This window comes from Camelus bactrianus, chromosome 4 (assembly GCF_048773025.1).
Source record: "Camelus bactrianus isolate YW-2024 breed Bactrian camel chromosome 4, ASM4877302v1, whole genome shotgun sequence".
NCBI classification, from domain to species: Eukaryota; Metazoa; Chordata; class Mammalia; order Artiodactyla; family Camelidae; genus Camelus; species Camelus bactrianus.
In genome coordinates this window covers 30,579,395-30,601,856 of record NC_133542.1, presented here as the reverse complement: position 1 = coordinate 30,601,856, position 22,462 = coordinate 30,579,395, and the positions used below count along the sequence as shown (strand labels likewise).

The window sequence follows — 22,462 nt, the reverse complement described above, 5'->3', positions numbered from 1 at the left end:
TACAGAGTACAGATTATTTGGCATGGCTGGCATAAAAAGGACCATGTGGAGAACATAGACAAATTAGGAGGCAGGGATCATGTTATGAGAGGCTTTGTGTGAGGAGCTCATGGAAGGATCTTAGACAGTCTTTCATATAATGGACAGATCTGCATTTTGGAAAGGTAGCTGGCAATGTGGTGGACGGATGGAATGAGGCAGGAACCATAAGCTGGAAGACCAGTTAGGAGACAGCTGCAGGTAAGACATGAAAAGGCCTACAGTAAGGTGCTGATGTGGGGGATGCAGGAGAGCTGATGAGTTCAAGAGGCATCTATCTACTGGGTTCAGAGTGAGGGACAGAGGAAGGCAACCCCAGGATCGGTGAGTGGTTCTGGATTGGTGGATGGTACTTATCAGAACAGGGACCAGTTTAAGAAGCAAGTATGGGTGGGAAGATAAAGAGCTTATACTTTTTGACACATTGAATTTGAAGTGCCTTTAAGACATCCAGGTGGAAATATGCAGTGAGAAATATGGTCTCGATTGCAGATGCAAAGTCAGAGTCATCAGCTTGGTGGTGGTCATCACACATGCGGGTTGTGAGTCAGTTGTCTGTCTGACTCTTAGCTTCACCATGATTAGCTGTGACCTTGGCCAAGCTATTTGAATTCTCTAAGCTTCCATTTTCTCACCTGCAAAATGAGGATAATAATATACCTACATTTTATGCAAATAGTGATGATTAAGTCAGATGATGCAGATAAAATGCTTAGAACGGTACCTACATACTGAGCACTCAGTAAATGTTGGGAATGGATGACATTCCTTAGGGAGAGTTTATAGGGAAGAGGAAGAGACTAAGGACTGAGCCCTCGAAAATGCTAATATTAAGAGGCAGGCAGAGAGTGGGGAACCCAAGAGGGAGAATGAGAAGGAACAGAAAAGTGGTAAGAGAGCTGTGAAAACATGGTGTCAAGGACACCCAGAGAAGAAAGATTTTCAAGGATAAAATGATCAACAGAGTCAAATACTACACAGAATTCTAGTCAAATGAAGACTAAAATTGTCCTCTCAAGTAGATGGTGAAAATGTCATCAGTGAATTTTGCCAGACTTGTTTCTTTGGAACAGCTCTGTTCATTCAATGTGGTATCCATTAGCCACACACACAAATTGGACAGAGCAGACATAGAAGGTTTTATCATTGGAGAAGTAGGTGCCATCACAGGGGAAATTCTACTGAACAGTGCTGCTTTCAAGTGATGGGTTGGAATTCGAGTTAATCCTGAGATTTCAGTTCACTTTAGAATGGAAGTTTAAGACTAAACGGGGTTCCTTGGCCTACACACAGCTGAATCTGAACCTTTCAGGGTTAACTCACTCTTGCATCCTAAGCACTTGACAAAGGCATAAATCAATCCCAGGCATAAAGTAAGTTCTAACAGTAGTTTGAGTACAGCACATTTAAAAATCTTCCCAACCCTAAATCATAAAGCATTCATTGCAGTTTGCTTGAAATTAACTGAAGACAAGTGCAAACTAGACTGTTTGGTGCGTCAGGTGGGAAACTACACCAGTGCTGTGTGATCTGTAAAAAGTACTTGCAGCTTGGGAGCCTGAGCCCAAAGAGCATGAGTAAAGTTCTGTAGTTTGAATAGCAGCAAGTACGTTAAAATTGAAACCCTGAATCATGCTTGAGAAAGTGCCACAACCACTGTGGTTCCCGCGGCTGTTCCTTTTATGTCTCTGAGTGTTTCTTCCCACCGCCCTCACCCTGGCCTGTGGAACCTGGTCTGTACTGAACTGATTTCCAAGGAGCAGTTGTATGAGATGTCACTTCTTTTGGGTATTTGCTACTTTTTTCTTCTTTCTTTTTTTAAGTATAGTTGATTTACAATGCTATGTTAGTTTCAGTGATTCAATTTTATATATATACATATATTCTTTTTCATATTCTTTTTAGGTTATTACAGGATATTGAATATAATTCCCTGTGCTATACAGTAGGACCTTGTTGTTTATCTATTTTATATATAGCAGTTTGTTTTAATTTAATTTTTTTAATTGAAGTATAATTCATTTACAATGTTGGGTCAATTTCTGGTGTACAGTATATTTCAGTCATACATATGTATACATATTCCTTTTCATATCCTTTTTCATTATAGTTTACTACACGATACTGAATATAGTTGCCTGTGCTATACAGTATGAACTTGTTGTTAATCTATTTTATATATAGTAGTTAGTACCTGCAAATCTTGTGCTTGTACTCCCATTTTATCCCTTCCTACCCCCTTTCTGCCCAGTAACCATGAGTTTGTTTTCTGTGTCTGAGTCTGTTTTGTGAATAATTTCATTTATGTCTTTTTTTTTTTTTAAGATTCTACACATGAGTGATATCATATGGTAATTTTCTTTCTCTTTCTGGCTTACTTCATTTAAATGACCATCTCCAGGTGCACCCATGTTGCTGCAAATGGCATTATTTTATTCTTTTTTATGGCTGAGTAGTATTCCATTGTAGAAATATACCATAACTATTTTATCCAGTCATCTGTCAATGGACATTTAGGTTGTTTCTTTGTTATATATAGTAGTTCGTATTTGCTAATCAAAAACTCCTTATTTATCCCTCCCTCTCCTTTCCCCTTTCGTAACCATGTTTGTTTTCTATGTCTCTGAGTCAGTTTGTTTTGTAAATAAGTTCATTTGTGTCACTTTTTTAGACTCCACATGTAAGTGATAGCATGTGGTATTAGTCTTTCTCCATCTGACTTACTTCACTCAGTATGATGATCTCTAAGTACATCCATTTTGCTGCAAATGGAATTATTTCATTCTTTTTGATGGCTGAGTAATATTCCTGTGTGTGTGTGTGTGTGTGTGTGTGTGTGTGTGTGTGTGTGTGTGTGTATAAATATCCAGTCATCTGTCAGTGGACATTTAGGTTGCTTCCATGTCTTGACTATTGTAAATAGTGCTGTGAACATTGTGGTGCATGTATCTTTTCAAATTAGAGTTTTCTCTGGATATACACCCAGGAATGCAATGACTGAATTGTAGGGTAAGTCTATTTTTAGTTTTTTAAGCAATCTCCATACTGTTTTTCAAAGTGGCTGCACCAGATTACATTCCCACCAACAATGTAAGAGGGTTTCTTTTTCTCCACGCCCTCTCCAGCATTTATTATTTGTAGAATTTTTAATGATGGCCATTTTGGTGATACCTCATTGTAGTTTTGATTTGCCTTTCTCTGATAATTAACAATATTGAACATCTTTTCATGCGCCTCTTGGCCATCTGTGTGTCTTCATTGGAGAAATATCTGTTTAGGCTTCTGGGTAATTTGATAAGATCACATTAAATCTGTAGATTGCTTTGGGTAGTATGGCCATTTTGACATTAATTCTTCTAATCCAAGAGCATGAGATATCTTTCCATTTTAAAAATCATCTTTTATTTCCTTTATCAGTGTTTTGTAGTCTCAGTGTATAAGTCTTACACCTCCTTGGTCAGGTTTATTCCTAAGTATTTTTTTGATGTGATTTTAAAAAGGATTGTTTCTTTACTTTCCTTTTCTGATATTTCATTGTTAGTGTAAAGAAATGCGACAGATTTCTGTGTGTTCATCTTGAAACCTGCTTGTAACATTGCTGAATTCATTTATCAGCCCTAGTAGTTTCTGTGTGAAGTCTTTAGAGTTTTCTATGTAAGTTTCATGTCACCTGCATATAGTGACAATTTTACATCTTCCCTTCCAATTTGTGTCTCCTTTCTTTTTCTTGTCTGATTGCTCTATGGTTAGAACTTCCAATACTATGTTGAATAAAAGTGGTGAGAGCAGTCATCCTTGTCTTGTTTCAGATTTTAGTGGGAAGGCTTCCAACTTGTCACCATTGAGTATTATGTTGGCTGTGAGTTTGTCATAAATAGCTTATATTATGTTCCTTCTATACACATTTTGGTTAAGAGTTTTTATAATGAATGAATTCATTATAAATTGAATTTTATCAAATGCTTTTTCTGCATCTATATAGATGATCATGTGATTTTTGTCCTTTCTTTTGTTGATGTGCTATATGTTGCATTGATTGATTTGCATATGTTGAACCATCATTGTGATCCTGGAATGAATTCAACTTGACCATAGGGAATGATCTTTTTTATGAGTTGTTGGATTTGGTTTCCTAATATTTTGTTGAGAATTTTTGCATTTATATTCATCAAAGATATTGGCCAGTAATTTTCTTTTTTTGGTAGTGTCTTTGTCTGGTTTTGGTGTCAGGGTGATGGTGGCTTTATTGAATGAGTTTGGGGGTATTCACTCCTCTTCAGTCTTTTGGAAGAGTTTGAGAAGGACCAGTGTAAGTTCTTCTTTGTATGTTTGGTAGAATTCCCCAGTTAAACCATTTGGTCTTGGACTTCTATTTGCAGGGTTTTTTTTTTTTATTATTACAGATTCTATTTCACTTCTGGTGATCAGTCTGTTCAAATTATTTCTTCTTGATTCAGTTTTGGTGGACTGTATGTTTTTAGAAACTTGTCCACTTCTTCTAGGTTGTCCAGTTTGTTGGCATTTAATTGTTCATAGTATTCTCTTATGGTCTTCTTATTTCTGTGGTATCAGTTTTCATTGCTTCTCTTTCATTTCTTATTTTGTCTATTTAGGTCCTATTTTCTTCTTGGTGAGTCTGGCCAGAAGTTTGTTGATTTTATTTACCCTTTCAGAAAACCAGCTCTTTGTTTTATTGATTTTTTTCCTATTATTTTTTAATCTTTAGTTATTTCCTCCCTGATCTTTATTATTTCTTTCCCTCTATGCTTCTACTGACTTTAGGTTTTGTTTGTTCTTCTTTTTCTGGTTCTTCTACGTGGTAGGTTAGGTTGTTTGAGATTTTTGTTTTTTGAGGAAGGGCTGTATCACTATGAACTTCCCTCTTAGGATTGTTTTTGCTGCATCCCATAGATTTTTTGTGGCTGAGTTTTCATTGTCATTTGTCTCAAGGTATTTTAAATTTCCTCTTTAATTTCATCATTGACCCATTGATTTTTTTTTGGCAGCATGTTATTTGGTCTCCATGCAGTCATTCTTTTTTTCATTTCTCTTTCTGTGGTTGATTTCTAGTTTCATGCAATTGTGATCAGAAAAGATGCTTAAAATAATTTCTATCCTTTTAAATGTGTTGAGACTTGTTTTGTTTCTGAGTATGTGATCTATCCTAGAGAATGTTCATGTGCACCTGAAAAGAATGTATATTCTGTTTTTTGTTTTGTTTTGTTTTTTTTGATATAATGTACTGGAAATAAGTCTAATTGTTCTATTAGGATTGCTTCCACTGCGAGAGGAGCCACTGAATATTCCTCCACAGAGGTGTCTACCGGGAAGTGCCCTCTGTGTTGTTGCCTGTCACCTGTCATGCAGGCTCACAAAATACACCGTTGTTGGTGCTGCCCTTGGCCTCACCTCAGCTGTGGGAATGCAGGCAGTATCCTCAGGAACTGTGCTCACAAAGGCACCATGACCCACTGGCTGTAGTTGCACGTAGTCGCACACCTGGGTCTGCTGTGAGCTACAGGGTCAGTGCAAACCCCAGCCCTGCCTCTGCATGAACATGCCCACTGCTAACACCAAGTATTCTCCTTGGATGTCCTGCATGCAGTGAGTTTACAAAGGCACCATTGGTGTAAATCCGCCCAAGCCACCTGGGACAGGGCTCAAATTTTAGCCCCACCTCCACTTGGGGGCAACCCACCAGGGATTGTATCCTTCTAGAGCAAGCCAAGAAGGATGCTGCTATGGCAGGGTCCTGCCTCTCCCTTCACGCAATATCATTGGAGCTTTTTATGGCGGACCTGGACTGCTTTGCACACACTCCCAGTTTCAGCCCATACCACACTCCAGCCCCTTCAGGCTATCTCTGCACAGCCAACCCCAGTCCTCTCCCTGGGTCTGTCCTCTGAAGCCTGAGCTTCAGCAGCCAGTCCCCAGCAGGCTCACGTCTCAGACCGGGGACTGCAGATCGTCTTGCTGGTTTCTCACTCTTCTGCCACAAAGAGGCTGCTGTGCTCTCCCCAAGCCTCTGAAGCTCCCCTTTCTGTCCCAGCTGATCTCTCTGCTGGCAAAGGGGCTTCCCAGGGTGAGGGCACTTTCCCTCTTTCACTGCTCCCTCCCCAGGGTGCAGGTCCCATCCTGATTCTTTTTTTTTTGTACCCTATCTGGTTACCTGGAGATGATTCTTGTAGGTTTACTTGTGTAAGATCTTCAGCTAGAGTTCAGTAGGTATTCTGTGAGAATTGTTCCACATGTAGATGTACTTTTGATGTACTTGTGGTAGAAGGTGGACTCTGTGTCCTTCTATTCTGCCATCTTGAAGCCCCACCTCCTGCCACTTTCTGATGAATTCTTTATCTCTGCCTCAGCCATACATTTACTAGATCTTTTTAAACCTTTTTTTTTTAAAAACCTCACTGCTAGAGGAATAAACTTTGGACCTAGAGACTAAATTATTAATTCACATGAAAACTTCTCTCCCTGCCCTGTGTATTCTTAAATCAGACTTGCTGATAACTACTGGCCCAGAGCAGATAACAACTGTGAGCCCAGAGTAATTATGGACTTAAAAGAATCCTCTCTGGGTCTTCTTGGGAGAGAATGAAATAAGAAGCGTGATTTTTGTAATTCTACAAGTTACACTTGTACATCATGCGGTTGATGGTTAAAGAGATTTTTAGACCCAAAGATTCTCTCCTTCTGGGGTCCTTTTGGACTAGACGTCAGAGAAACAGGCATCATCCAGCCACAACATACCCTTTTGTGGTTTTGTCATAATATTCACTTATCAAAGGTTACAATGGATTGCAAGTGGGATAAATTTTCTTATAAAGGAAGATAATTATGGGATTTGGGGCCTAGAAAGAGCTTAGAGGAAAACAGTGACAGCAGTAGTAATAGTAGTAGTTGTTTTGTGATGGGGGCATACCAGCCACAGCAGCAGCAGTTGAAACGGCAGAAATAGCACCAGTTGAAGTATCTACTGCATCCAGGCACTACACCTAGATGCCTTACACATATTACCTCATTTAATGTTAGCAGCAGCCGTGCAAAGTAGACATGTTCCCCATTGTACAGGCAAGAAACTGAGGCTCAGAGAGGTAACTTTCCTAAGGATACACTGTAAGTAAAACAGCAGAGCCAGGTCTGTCGGCCTCTAAAACCTGAGCTCGCTCTATTTCACGACCCAGTCCTCAACCTGCGTGGAGAGCAGAGTTAAATGGCCTGAACTAAAACTAGATCTCAGTGCTAGGAAAGAACTCTCTACCAATGATTGTTGTGTTTTCTTCTGCAAAAGCCCTCTAAAGTCAAAGTAAGATATAGTCAAGCAGAATGTGTAGGTTTTTATATTTTCACCCCCAAGTTTCAGACCTGAGCCAGTCAAATGGCTGAAGTTTAATCAGCAAGGTTGAGGCTAAAGGGCAAAGTTTTCTTTGAAAAATGGATTTTGAGTTTCAAGCCCAGCCTCAAGTCATAGGGATGTGGTTAACCGTTGGGGCTTCCAGGGGGGAATCAGTGAGTATGGGCACAAATTACTTCTGACAAAACCCACTGATGCATTCAGTTTAAGTGTTTTCAACCAGCGTTGAAATAAACTTAGGTTTTTCCAAAGACTACTTAAGTGAGAACAGATTGAAAGGGTTATGCAAGCCTGAAACTTTTAGAGGAATTGGGACAGCCCCAGAAATCTGTAATTTACTGTAAGTTGGTGGTCACAGCCACGAAGGAAACCACACTTGCCAAAGAACTTCGTGTGACCTGTGTTTGACCGTGCCCTCAAATACCACCTGTGACATCACTAGGCAGATGAATGAGCAGTAGAATCAGTTTGGTAAGAACTCTGAGGCTTTTTAAGCCCACAAAATATGGATTTGTGGATAGAATCAGGGATGCTTCTAGTTTAAATTGACAGCGTCTGCATCATGAGTGGTCAACCCAGTGATCCTTGGCCCAAGGATGAGAACGTGTGTCCAGAAAATATAGTGGGTCTCCTCAAGCTCATTCAAATTCAGGCACTTTTCAGGGCATGGTGAGCCCCTGTTTTCTCCAAAATGACCAGATTTAAATAAGGAAGGTGTTCCTGATGGAAAACTGCACATTCCAAAGAAAAAAATTCCTAGTGCCACATTCTATCGGCCCAAGAGGGATCTTTTTAAACACATGGTAATGAAGTTCACTTGGCTGCCTCTCCTGGTTTCCAGATCCCTCTTCCTTTTGCACAAAGTGCATCCACTGGCAAAAAGGAACAGTCAGGAACACTTGTACCTTGGACAGGAGTCATAGCTATTTCTCAACTCAGTGCCCTAAAGGGCAGCTCCCAGAGAGGTCAAGAGTCTTGTGATATCAGAGGAGTGCATGAAATCTACTTGGCTGTTGCCTCATTCCTTTTTCCTTCACCTGAAATATCCTTTCCTGGCTACCCCAACCACCATCCCGCTACCATCCTTCATGGCAGTGTAAATTCCTGGCACATATTAGGTGCCCAATAAATGACTGGTTGGGTGAGTAGATCGAACAAGGGAGGAAGAAAGCAGGTGGGTAGGTCCTTCGTATTTGTTCATCCATGGATGGGTGGATAAAGCCCTCCATTAACACCCTGGTTGGCAAACTCTTGCCTTCCTCTTAAATCTCTTTCTAGCTCATTTTTTTGTGTGCGTGCCACTCATGCAGTTCTTCTCCACTTCCTTGCCTTAGAATGATGTGCCGTATCTCCCCCTGGAGAAGATCATACTCCCCTCAGTTTCCCACAGCTAAGGAGGCAGAGCTGATGCTCAGAAGATAACAGATTCTGTCTGGCCAATTAAGGGACACTGCAGTCAGCCAACAGGACTAACCATTTTGGCCCGGGGACCTTGAAGGGAGAAATGGGTGTCTAACTCCTTTGGTGCTGATGTGTTTTTGCTTTAGTGTCACGGCCACAGCCGCCAGCATCGGAGCAGCTGGTGTGCCCCAGGCTGGCCTGGTGACCATGGTGATTGTGCTGAGTGCCGTGGGCCTGCCTGCTGAGGATGTCACCCTGATCATCGCTGTCGACTGGCTCCTGTGAGTTGGAATAAAAGCGCGGCCTCTGCTGGTTGGGAAGGTGGGCTTCCCAGCCATGCAGAATCTGCAGTCTGTCATCATTCTCTCCTCAGATTGCCTGACGAGCCATCTGTTGCTGCTTTAATTTCCCTCTGACCAGGCCATCTGATAACATGCTTAAAAATTAACTCCCCATAACCTTGAGCAGCAATTTTGAAAAGCCAGTGATCTCTCTTAGCTCATTATACTTGGTAATGCTCAAGATTAAGAGCTGGGTGTGGCATGAGATAAACATGAAATAATAGGTGAAGCAGCTGGGCCAGGGCCCAGACACTCCAAACCCCATCAGCCACCATAGCCTCTCCCAGCCCTGGGTCAGCACCATCGTCAGCCCACCTTTCCAAGATCGTGGCACAAGCAAAGGCTTTGGGATAAGACTGATTTGAGTTTGAGCCACTGATTTGGCTGTTTGACCTTGAGCAAGTTACTTAACCTCACTGAGGCCCAGCTGCATTATCTGAGAGATGGGAAGATTCTGTCTAGTTCTTGGGGTTGTTGTAAGGGCGGAGCCAGTGTAAGAGGTTTGTTACGATTAGAATGAGTTGAACCATTTAGGCCTCAACCAACCATTCATTCATTCTCTCTCTCCCTCCAACCATTCATTCATTCTCTCTCTCCCTCCAACCATTCATTCATTCATTCATACACACACACACACACACACACACACCAGAATATCTGCACAAGAACATGCCTTTTGTGACCCTCAGAGCTGAAGTTAGAACAAGCCTGGTTTCTGGCTTTATCCTTGATACCCACTCTGTGCAATGAGCTCCCAACATCTGGTTCTGGCTCTGTCTCCTGGCCATTAGGGGAAGTCAGCTCAGAAACAGCCAGGCTTACTGGGGAGTTCAGTGTCATGTAGTTTGCAGGAAGCAGCTGAGATGGTAGAAAGGGAAGCAGAAACATTCCATGTGGGATTGAAGATACAGTCACATCCCAGAAGGCAGACGCTCCTGCATTTGGGACAGCTAGCTGGTTCTACAAGGCCTAACTGAGGTGTAGCACCTGTCTTGCCAAGATACCCTACCATTGAGGAAGGTACTTCAGTCTTTCTTTCTAGTGGTTATGGTGGATCTGCACTTCTTTCCTTTCCCTGGTTTTTCCTGGAACCAGTGACCTTCACATCCAAGACATTCAGAGAAGTCAAAGGTCTGATATGATCCATGGGACAAAAAGACACTAGCTGGTCCATGCCAGGGTCTAAATAACAGAAGGGCACCCAGAATGATGTGTGTAAGCTCTGTTGGCCTTTTCTGTCCTACAGCTGTAGTTTTTCACAAGAATATTCATGTACAACAATGCTCCAGTATTCAGTACGCCTTCTCCACCTACACCTCTTCCCACCACCAGCCTCCTCCAGGCTGTCTGGGAGTTAGGACCGGCTGAGGGTCCCACAAGGAGAAAGCCGGTCCCAGGCTGGCCTGGTTTTTCTGACTCTGTGCTCAGTGGCATCCCTGCTGGCTGGTTCATGGAGTGACCTAGTGTGGGAAGAAGGGAACACACCAGGGACACACAAGCACACAGGACCACTTAGATGTGTGCACGCACATGCATGCACACCCCCCCCCACTTGGTATGTATACCACCCACACAACATCCACATTCTCACACCTCAGCCAAGAGAGAGCCCAGAAATGCCCACAAGACAGGGGTTGGGGTAAAGGACTTATGAATCCTGACCCTCCCTCAGCTCCCCCAAAGTATCTTTGAAGACTGTTCACATTTCTGTGGGAGGAGACGAATGAATTTGGGGAGATTGGTACTAGATTCAGCAGAGTCATTGTGACTTATGGGGTGCACAGACCCAGAGCAGCCTGTGTGCTCGTTCTGTACCTTTATGAAGCACCTCTGCCCAGGCCTGTGAAATGACGAGCCTCTGGTCAGCCAGCCACAAGGACAGCACTTTGTGCTTTGCTTAATTCATAACTGAATTCTTGGGGTCCTTTCCTGTCTCCAGCATCAAAGGAAAATGAAATCTGGGCTTTTCCTCTGACGCACCCTGTCCTCCCCAGGGACCGGTTCAGGACCATGGTGAACGTCCTTGGTGATGCGTTCGGGACCGGGATCGTGGAGAAGCTCTCTAAGAAGGAGCTGGAGCAGATGGACGTTTCATCTGAAGTCAACATCGTGAACCCCTTTGCCTTGGAATCCGCAACACTCGACAATGAAGATTCAGACACCAAGAAGTCCTACATCAACGGAGGCTTTGCCGTTGACAAGTCCGACACTATCTCGTTCACTCAGACCTCACAGTTCTAGGGCTCCTGGCTTCAGAAGACTGGAAATGGTGAAGGACAGCTCCAGGAGAGCCATCTCTTTGCAAAGTCAAACATTAAATAAGGAAAAGAAAAACACTAATGGCCAATTGTACATTTGATTTGATAGACAGACTTCCGGATTATTTTCTATATTGGATTCACAGCTTTTGCTCTCTGGGTTCTGGGATTTGGGGGTGGGGTAAGAGGAGAGGAAATTGATTAAAAGGAAAGCTGTATTATCTGGAATTTTTAAATTCTATAAGAGGCAGAGGTTGGAAATATTTAAATTTGTAACTGTTGGAATTAGGTAATAGATATCGAAGAGAAACTGCTTTCTCATGCACAGACCAATGTTTTGGGTTTTTAAAAAATATTCTGTCACTGACTACAAATTTCTACTCAGGCTTTCTTTTGGCATGGATTTCCTTTGACCTTCACATTTTTATAAAGATTATAATGCATATAAACAACTCCCCTCACCTTGCCCAGTTAACGTGCCAAATTAACCATTTTGAACTCATGTCCAGCCAGGTTCAAAGAAACTATTTTGAAAGAAACAGACCAGCACAGTTCTGCACTAACAGTTTTAAGATGGGTGTGGGAGAAGGGTTCTTTTTTTTCCAATGTACTGTATTGGGACACTGGTGACCGTTAGCCCAGTGTTCAGTATAGAGCTAGGTATACATATATGTATATATTTATTATTTTCATATAACTTGACAGAGATCATAACTGAACCGTCAATGTGAAATAAAGAGCTCTCCTTGTACTTGAATAATAACTGCGATTTCAGTCCAAATCTGCTTTGGGGCTTATCAGAACTCCCCTGTTAGGAGCACCAGATGAGAAATCATGTCGTTTGATCGTTTCACATCCGTGTATTAGCCCCAAGGCAGAGATGTATTCTGTTGATACTCTGAGGTGGCATAGCCATTCTTTTCTAACCTTCAGATTCTACTGCTGGGAGAAAATCCGTATCAGCTCTGTGTAAGATTATATAGAAGGGTGTCACTCACATAAGGCTGACTGTTTTTATCCAACTGGAAGGCTTCATTCTTCCAAGGTCAATTATACCCACTGAAAATTGACAGTACTTTGCCCTTTTGTACCCATCAGGGCCCAAACAACAGTGGCGAGCTACCAGCTAAGTTGTATTTTAGTATGGGTTTGATGGGTTAAACATGTCACACTGTCCCTACCCTGGATTCTTGCAGAGTAAATCCTATGACATGAGACATTGGTATCAATGGTTCAGGGAAATTCTTCCATTATATGAAACTTACCTCTTCCTCCAGGGAGGGTTGTTCTAACTAACTAGTAGTCTAGTAATCTTGGCCCCTGCTCATTAAAATCCATTGCCTGTCATTCTCCTGCTCATTTGTGAAGATAGCATATTAAAGTCTGTGCTTTGGCTCACATCTTGTAAATAATGCTTAACATAAACTTGTATATATACCAAGATCCAAAATAGTCCTATTTCTGCAGCATTGACTAGCCAATTTAAGCCTGTGCTTTTATATTTAAGAAACCAGAAACTGTGCCAAAGATCACAGAATAGTAAATAAATGCTCAGTATTGATGACAACTTGCACCTGAAATCTACAAGAGAATTGATACCAAATGGTCATGTAAACATAAAATTCTGACCAGTGATTCAATGTGAATTTTAAAATGAAAATACTGGTGGTGTTTATAGGAAGTAATTCTAAATATAAATACTGTTGAATCAGTGATTTATCGTGGGCTGAATGGTTCTACCCCCTTGGCAGGCTGCTCCGATTTGAGGCACTGGAGTTGGCAGAGCTGTTCGTGAACTGCAGGTCATCCTCATTTTGAAGTGAGTTTGTAACCAGCCTCTTAATACACTGTGCTGTTAACTCATAAACGAGAACAATGTTCCATTCTGAATAAACATTTCCGTCATTCTTTCTTCCCCTCCATTTTCTTCCTTTATCTGCTCTTTTATCGCACTCACCTGGATGGGTGTGAGAAGGTGGAGACCTGGACAGTTGATTCAGATTGTACACGGATTATTGTTTTCAAAGCTCTGTTTATACCCCAGAATGAAAAAGCAGGGCTTGAGGAACAGTAATCAGATTCTTCATGCTAATCAGTGGGGATTATAAGGCTGAAATAACAGTACCCCTGTGAACAGTTTGCCCACACTTATAACTGAGATGAAAGGAAAGGTAGAATTTGGTTCGAAATACTAAAGTGGGAGATAGTCTTATCTCAATATGAGGGTGACTTGCTTTCACTGAAGGACCAACCCTGCCCTCTGAAATGTGACTACAAAATACAGAGAGCTATATTCAGGGAGCTCTTTAAAGATGGCACAGTTCTGCCTAGAACCTGAGCTGTGACAGTATTCTGCTGGGTGGACTCACTCGTCTGTGATAGAAAACAAGGGCATGGACAGCTCCCTAGGCCCCGCTGAGAGAGTAAAGTATCTCATAGAAATGCTTACCGCTACCTGGCCATACTAACTCAGAATAATTTCCTCTTTTGGCAACATGGACTAAAATACCCAACAACACAACTCCTTAGATCTGTTTGGAAGAGTTCATGCATCTGAGGAAGGCCCCCATATGACTTTGACTTTGCCCAAAATATACTCTTTTTCAGAGGAATCGTGTTACCAGCTCTAGCTAATTATTTTTCAACAAATCTTTGTGAGCCCACTGTGTACAAGGCCCTTTATTAAACACACCCCATTCCGAGAACAGCCTGAGGAAACCATGGCTTATAATCAGGCAGTGGGCCAGCAGCAGTGCTGGTTTTACAGATGTTACAGAATCTTCCCTCCCAGAACAGAAAGAGGAAATGGTCATGCGGAGCCTTGGCAGAATGCTAGAAGGTTCTGTGCAACAGGATTGATACTCTGTATTTGTATTCACTGAAGTGATTAAGGACTGTTCTCACCATTTGAGGTTAGCTGGGTTATTACAGCAGAGTACATCCAATCTAGTGAGACTTAATAACTCCCATTCTATAAAGGGGAAACCCCTTTTTGAAAATGGGACATTCTCCTTTAAATGGTATAAGATTCAGAATATTTTGTCCTGTAAGGTGTATCATGTGGGGGCTAAGCAAAAAGAAGACTCAGTCTTTTTCTATTGTCTGAGACAGAGGGGTTTGCAATACTCAGGCTGCATGGGAGGGGGCAGATGCACATTCATGCAGCACCCTTCACATGTCCTGAGGTTACAGAATGACAGGAAGTTCACTTGTGCCATCTTGGCTGTGAATCTCACGCAACTGTTGCCACCTGCTGGAAGGAGACTTTGTTCTGGGCCCCACAAGGGGCTTTTTAATACTGCCTATGCTAGTAAATGTGCCTTCTTCCCCTGCCATCTTGGGCTTTTTAAGTGAAAACCATATAATATAAACAACCAGAAGTCAGCCTTGTTAAATTAGCTATGGGAACAATATATTGGATCATATATATTGAATTAGCCGACTGCCCCTAAGTATAAGAGATTACTGACCATGGATGGAGATGAATGGGGACATTTCTCAAAGGCCTAGGCTACATAATACCACAAAACTCCTAAGCAAGCAATAAGATCTAACCACACAGTCCCATTTCTTCTCCCACTAGGCTCTCTCTCCAGGAGACACTTGTAGTTTCAGAGACACTTGTACAAATCTACAAATCTCCATTTCATCTGCCAATCTGAAGTTATTACAGAGTTCAGAACAGTTATTAGTAAACTCCCAAAGCCAAGATAAAAACCAGTATCATGTTTGCGATTCTCGTTGGAGTAAAGGGGAAAGGAAAGCAATGACCTCATCCAGAGAAGTTCCACTGATTTCTAGAAGGCCTCAGCAGCCTGGAGCTGCAAAGCTGGGGCCTCCTGAGAGCAGGACTGGGATATTACCTAGAGAAGAGCTTACCCCACAAAAGTACCATTTACAAAAAGACAGAAAAGAAAACCTCCAACTAAAAGGCGGAATCAACCAAACTCCTGAGCGTTAGAGTTTGGATTCCAATCCCAACCCCACTCCCAGCCACCCCTGTCTTCCTTCTGAGAAGCTGCCTTCTTCTGATAGACTGGAGGCTCTGGGAGCTGCCGTTCCTCCGTGACTCGTGCAGACAGGAAAGCTGTCAGCAAGGACACAAGGATATCACATTCTGTACCCTCACTCTAGGGCATCTGCGGGAATGCAAAGCAGGATTATATCACCTGGTATTTCAGAGTCAAAGGTCTGGCTGCCAGGGGAAGAAATGAGGAGTCTGGACGCCTGGCACCAGCCAGGGGGTCTGCTTTATCTTGTCTGGGCCCACGAGAAAAGTATGTTGTCTAAGGTGAAGGCAAGACTGATTGAAATGAACTGAGTGGTCCCTAGACGGGAGGAGGAAAGGCACCACTCCGTCAAGGCACAGGTGTTTCATTTCACAGACAAGCCTAAACTAAGTGCTGAAGGCATGCAAGTTTTAGATTTGAGATTTAGGTTTTAGATTAGATTTTAGGTTTAAATTTTGATGTTGATTTTAGAAGGCATGCACATTAATGATGACTTTGACCTTCCTCCAAGCATTCAAATGTAAGTTTCATTTAAGGAGTCCTTGTGTTGTGTTTCCAAGGTCATTACTTTAGCCTGGCAAGAATAACGAGAGGCCAGCAGAAAGGTTTGTCTGAGCTGAGGTCTTTGGGGAAGGGGGAAAAAAAAAAGGTTCTCCAAAATGAATACAAGGATTATGAAGTGCCCAAGTCTTTAGGAAACCAGGTGGTTCAGACAAGTGTCAAAGAAGTGTTACTGTGTAACTCACAGTTATACTATGAATAAAAGCAATCCTGGTTGCAACAGAGGACACTGGATGAGCTTTTCCAACAGGTGCTTTTGTCTTCCCAGCACAGCAGTTGGCTTTAATTCCCAGAGTTTACACACTAATCCCCCATTTCCTAATTTAATCAGAAAGATTAAGACGGACAAGAATGTGTCAACTTCACATTAAGCACACATGAACTCAAGGCTCTTTGCTCAGTCAGGAGAGGTCAGTTAAGTTAAAAAAATATGCCACTTGCACTAGATGAGAAAAAAAATTAGAAGTACAAACAATAAGGCAGATTCAGGCTTTTCTGGCACTAAGAAGAAGATTGCGCCTGTATCACTCCAGGAAGCCAGCCACAGCACCATCACCTTTCACAGAGATGACAATCTAAGGGAAAAAAAAAAGGTCCAGTTTCTTTGAAGATGTTGACCTAACACCTAACTGCTGCAGGCACTAAACTGTTAGAACTAATAAACAAATCCAGTAAAGTTGCAGAATACAAAATTAATACACAAAAATCAGTTGTGTTTCTTACTATACACTAACAGCAAACTACTGGGAGAAAAAATTGATAAAACAATGTAATTTACAATAGCACCAAAAAAGAATTAAAATACTTAGGAATAAATTTAACCAAGGAGGTAAAAGATCTCCACAATGAAAACTGTACAAAACTGAGGAAAGAAATTGAAGAAGATACAAATAAATACAAAGAAATTGAAGATATAAACAAATAAATGTTCATGAATTGGAATAATTAACATTGTAAAATGTTCATACAATCCAAAGCTATCTACAGTTTCAATGGAATCCCTATCAAAAATCCAATGGCATTTTTCATTGAAATAGAAATAGCAAGCCTAAAATTTTTATGGAACCACAAGAGACCTCCAATAGACAAAGTAATCTTGGAAAAAAGAACAAAGCTGAAGGCATCACATTTCTTGATTTCAAGCTATATTACAAAGCTATAGTAATTAAAAAACAGTATGATATGGCATTAAAACAGACACGCATCAATGGAACAGAATAAGCAGCCCCAAAATAAACCTATGCATATATGGTCAATTAATTTTCAACCAAGAAGCCAAAACATATAACGGGGAAAGGATAGTCTCCTCACTAAATGATGTTGGGAAAACTGGACGCCTACAAGCAAAAGAATGAAACTGGACCCTTATCCTACACCATACACAAAAATCAACTCAAAATGGATTAGACACTTACATGAGATCTGAAACCGTAACTGGGAAACAAATATTTGCAAACGTGAAAAACAACAGCTTAATTTCCAAAATATACAAACAGCTCACACAACTCAATAACAACAACAAAATAACAACAACAACCCAATCAAAAACTGGGCAGGAGACCTAAATAGACATTTATCCAAAGAAGACATATAGATAGGCAATAGGCACATGAAAAGATGCTCAACATTGCTAATTATCAGAGAAATGCAAATCAAAAGTACGGCAAGGTATCACCTCACATCAGTCAAAATGGCCATCATTAAAGAGTCTACAGTTAATAAACGCTGGAGAGGGTATGGAGAAAAAGTAACATGCCGACATTGTTGGTGGCAATGTAAATTGGTGCAGCCACTATGGAAAACAGTATGGAGATTCCTTAAAAAACTAAAACTGGAGTTACCATATAATCCAGCAATCCCACTCCTGGGCATATACCCAGAGAAAACCCTAATTCAAAAAGATACGTGCACTCCAATGTTCATAGAAACACTATTTACAATAGTTAAGACATGGAAGCAACTTAAACGTCCAATGACAGATGATCCAATAAAGATGTGGTACACAGACAGACAGACACACACACACACACACACACAATAGATTATTAGTCAGCCATAGAAAGGAATGAAATAATGCCATTTGCAGCAACATGGTGGTGAGAATGCAAACTGATACAGCAATTACAGAAAACAGCATGGAGGTTCCTCAAGAAATTAGAAAACAGAACTACTATACGATCCAGCAGTCCCACTCCTGGGTTTATATGTGAAGGAGACAAAATCACTCTCTGGAAGACATGTCTGTATTCCCATGTTCACTGCAACACTACTCACAATAGCCGAACTTCAGATCCACACTTCCAACTTCTAATACATATTTTTCCCTCTGGCCCTTCCAGCATCTTTTAAACTGAACTTATCCAAAATCAACCTTGTAAATTTATTCTACAGTCTGTCTTTCCTAAATAGGGTGTTGGGTCTTCAAAATCAACATTATTTCCACTGCAACCTAGGTTCATAGCAATTTCTAGAGGTTTGAGGGTGCAAGGCAGGTCTATGGAGGTTCGTTCACTTATTCTAATCCCTCCGCTTTGGTGGGTGAGGGCTTCAGGTGTGAGCCCAAGTGACAGTGCTGCCTCTCTGTGAAGCGGGTGGCCCAAGACTTAGCCTCTGTACAGACATGAATAACTGGCAGTGGTGCAGCCCTACATTTTCTCTTCCCATTAATTCTTGAAAAAACAATGTGTATTTTGATAACCCACTAAATCATATTACAACAATGAGAACTTCACAATGAAAACAAGATTCAGAGGGAAAACAAACAGACAAAAACAGCTAAATCTAAGAGAAGTCATCCCCCATTGCCTCTGAGCCTGGGCAACCCCACCTCCCAGGGATTCTGAGCCTTCCCTATTCTGTCCCTACCACACACACACACACACACACACACACACACACACACACAGTCCCTCCTCAAAAGGTTTTATTTGGCCTCCTATTTTATTCTCTTAATCTTGAGTTCATCTCACCTCATAGCATAAAGAATGTGAATCTAGGAAATGAAGGACATTGTGTCCTCATATCTGCAGATTTATTCTCTCAAACAATACTTCATTCCTGGTGATTAAATAGCTCTCCTTCACTTTGCAACACAGCCCAGGCCAGCTGACTTACCAGTTTCTTCCTTAAAGGAGTCAGACTCCCCCTCCTTCCACACCCACACTGTTAAAGCACCATTAAAGTAAGTTGCCTGAGGATTTCTTCCCACTCCCAATGTTTTATGAGCCCCTTTCTTCTCTATGACCCTCCCACCAGGTCCAGGCTCTGTTACCCAGTTTCCCAGATTTCTTCAATGGCTTTGTCATAGTCTCCCTGCCGCCAGCTCCTATCCACTCCCAAACCACCCTGAACAAGACCATCATATTAATGGTCTGCTTTCCTATCCCCAAACTCTGGCTTCTTATTGTCCACAGCACAAAGTCTAAAATACCAGGCCTAATGTTTAAGACACTTCAGAAGACATACCTGGGAGAAATGTCCTTCTTCCCCATACACACATCCTTCATTAGATTCCAATATCCTTGCTTCTCACAAACCTCTTCTCCATGTGGCCTACCTAATCCTTCATGTTAAAAATACATTCTTGGTCCTCAGCCCCAAGACCCCACTATTTCTTACCTCATGGGACCTAGAGAACTAACAGTAAGTATCTTAGTACCTAATCAAATCTTACTTAATATTAAGTTAATCAACATGAGACGATTACTACACCACGAAATTGAGTTTCACAAACTTCACTGTAAATCAACGTCTCTATTTCATGTTATTTAATAAGAGATGAAACTGGTGGCCGTAAGCAAGATTCAGCTTCAGACCGGCTTCATGTGGCTAGAGAGCCTCTGTCGTTTTAGATTTGAATTTGAAGAACTTGCATGCCTTGTGGGAAGTGGAGGGAGTGGGGTTACATTCTCCACTTCACCCCAGTCCCCATCACTCACCATTATTTCAAACCCCAGTGCCTCTAACAGTTACAAATGGTGCCTGGTCACGAAGGTGTTTGAGTTTGCAACACCCTTTGATAGTCACACTTGAAACATCTCTTTGCCTGACTAAGTCCAGAGACTCCAGAAGGGCACGAGTTGTATCTTACACTCCTTAGCATACCTCGCCCCATACCCCACAGGGCACAGGAAAATACTGAGCACACAGAAAGGGCTTACTAAGTACAAACAAAGTAATTAGATGCGAGGCTGCAGAATCACTTCAGCTAATGGTTAGGGCTGGAACCACATGACTCAATGAACAAAGGCTGTCATCATTCGCCACGCTGACCTTCCCTCATACAACGACAAATGAGCTTCCATGATGAGGAGTTCTCACCATGAATCCGACACTTCCAGCAGTGACACCTATCACACACAGTCTGTTCCTGAAAGTCATCCCACTAAAATAGGTGTGGTATTTACCTCTGTTGAAGATACCAATTTAAATGAGTCTCAGTTCCTGGAGGAAAAGGAACAGGGATATTTATTTTGGGGTGGGGGAAGGGGAATGGCTTCCTAAAAATGCTATTTACAAACATAATATTCCAATGACAGGAAATAAGAGCAGAAAGTATCTTCTACTGGCCTAAACAAGAAGTGGTTAAGACTCGTTCCAACTTCCGTCAAGAGACCTTAGTTACCCTGTCACTCTGCTGAAGGACTCCGATTTTTTTTTTCCCCAAACCATATAGGTTGAATTATGCACAAGCTTCAGGGACAATCAGGTGACAACCAAAGGGTGGCAGAAAGTGTTAGAAAGAACAGGCTATTTGGAGACAAGACAGACCAGGTTTGGAAATTGGCTCTGACACGCACTGGCTTTTCTGAACCTCAGCGTCTCCAGCAAAAAAAAAAAAAAAAAAGGAAAAATGCTTTCGTCAATAATTACAGCGAGAATAACAGCAGCTAACACTTACTGAGTGCTTATTCTGTGCCTGACACTGATTTAAAGTGCTTTAAGTGTGTTAACTCATCTACTTACGACAACACTATGAGGCAGATGCTATTACTGCCTCCATTTCACACAAACACTGAGACACAAAAAAGGTTAATTGCCCACGTCACTCGGCCAGTAAATGGCAAAACCAGGATTCAAATCCAGGTGTTCTCACTCCCGAGTCCTCAATCTTAACAGCGACTACACTAGAAAGCCCTTGTGAAGCATTGATACAGCAACTGGCAAACCGAAGCACTAAACACAGGAATCAAAGGGCTGGTGGTGGACAGGAAGGAGGAAAACCTTTACTGCATCTCCCTCCTGGGACTCCAGACCTCCCAAAGTTAGTCGGTAAGGTCTTTAAAAGACTGCAGCTCTCCCAAGCCCCTCAACCTTGCCCTTGCCCTGGCCTCCTCTGTGGAAGAACCTAGAATAAACCACCTCACCCCACCCCATGCGACGGAGGACATGCAGTGACATACCTTGGCTGGTTCAAAAGCATCCCCAACCAATCGCAAACCAAAGGCCCGAAACCCCTCATGAGCATCTCAGCTCTCTTACCTCTGAGCAAATGCTCTGCCTTGCCAGAGGTCTCCCTCCTTTCTCTTTGTTTGAAAATCTTTCATGGTGTCTCCACAGCTTAACAGCCCCCAAATCCCCACACCATTTCTGGGGCAGGCGTGGTGGCCCTCAGGGCTGTCATCTCAGAGTGCTGGAATTGAGATGATCCTCCCACACACACAAAGCAAACCCAGTCATGCCTGATGCTGTATCGTCTGTCCTATGGACCTGCATGGTCTTGGAGAGGCAAAGCTGTGGTCACCACAGAGAGCAAACGAGCCCCAGCAGGTGATTCTCATGGGTGAATGATGAGGAGAGTTGATAATTACACTATGAGCTACAGGGTACTTTTAAAATCAAGATAAGAAAAAGGAAGAAATAAATTTTTATAAATATAAAAATATGTACTTACGGGGTGCTGCAGGATCACTCTAAAGATACAGAATCCCGAGGGGGAAGTTTCAGACTGCTGAAGAAGCTCCGATAAGCCAGCCAGCCACTTGCACCAGGGAAAAGCGCTTGTCCTAGGCATGACACTGAATTTGCTGAATTTCCTAGTTTCGAGGGTAAAGCCAAGCATAGGCGCTTTCTTCTGATGAACAACATAACTACTGCTGCCTCGCCACCCCACGTGGAGAAGCTGGGAGAGCAGACCCAAGGAGTTGCTGGGTTCCTCTGCTCACTGCAGCAGCGTTTCCAGTACATGAGAATAGGGGAGGGGTTCTCGCCAAGACCTGCACTTTCCCAAGGAATGCTGGGATGGGTCCCCCTTCAGAGAACAGCACTTCCGTCAGGCGGCGCTAGTAGGTTCATTGGTTACACTTGGATGAGAAGGCAAGTCCTTTTCTTAAGCTACCCTCAGAGAGGTCAGGGCTCCTTTAATGGAACTAATCAGGTAGAGTCATGGCCATTAGTAGGAGTGGCCAGGCATTCAGAGGCCAGGCTGAACTTGCACACATAACCTCTCAGTCCTCTCCAATTATACATTTAAAAGTCACCTCCTTCTTGTATGTT

At 42.2% G+C, this 22,462-nt stretch overlaps 1 protein-coding gene and 1 long non-coding RNA gene across 3 annotated transcripts in view; one reads left to right on the top strand and one right to left on the bottom strand.

Moving 5' to 3' along the window:
- SLC1A1 (solute carrier family 1 member 1) overlaps positions 1 to 13,306 on the top strand; it is a 60,245-nt gene extending 46,939 nt beyond the window's left edge. For both annotated transcript variants that reach the window (XM_074361625.1, XM_010967888.3), the window contains exons 11-12: positions 8,944 to 9,078; positions 11,133 to 13,306. In XM_074361625.1, the coding sequence (XP_074217726.1) occupies positions 8,944 to 9,078; positions 11,133 to 11,379 (382 nt within the window). In that variant the 3' untranslated portion in view covers positions 11,380 to 13,306. The remainder of the gene's footprint in view (positions 1 to 8,943; positions 9,079 to 11,132) is intronic.
- LOC123612118 (uncharacterized) overlaps positions 1 to 22,287 on the bottom strand; it is a 68,187-nt gene extending 45,900 nt beyond the window's left edge. The window contains exon 1 of the long non-coding RNA XR_006719288.2: positions 21,861 to 22,287. This is a non-coding gene — a long non-coding RNA (uncharacterized LOC123612118). The remainder of the gene's footprint in view (positions 1 to 21,860) is intronic.
- Positions 22,288 to 22,462: the final 175 nt, after the last annotated feature.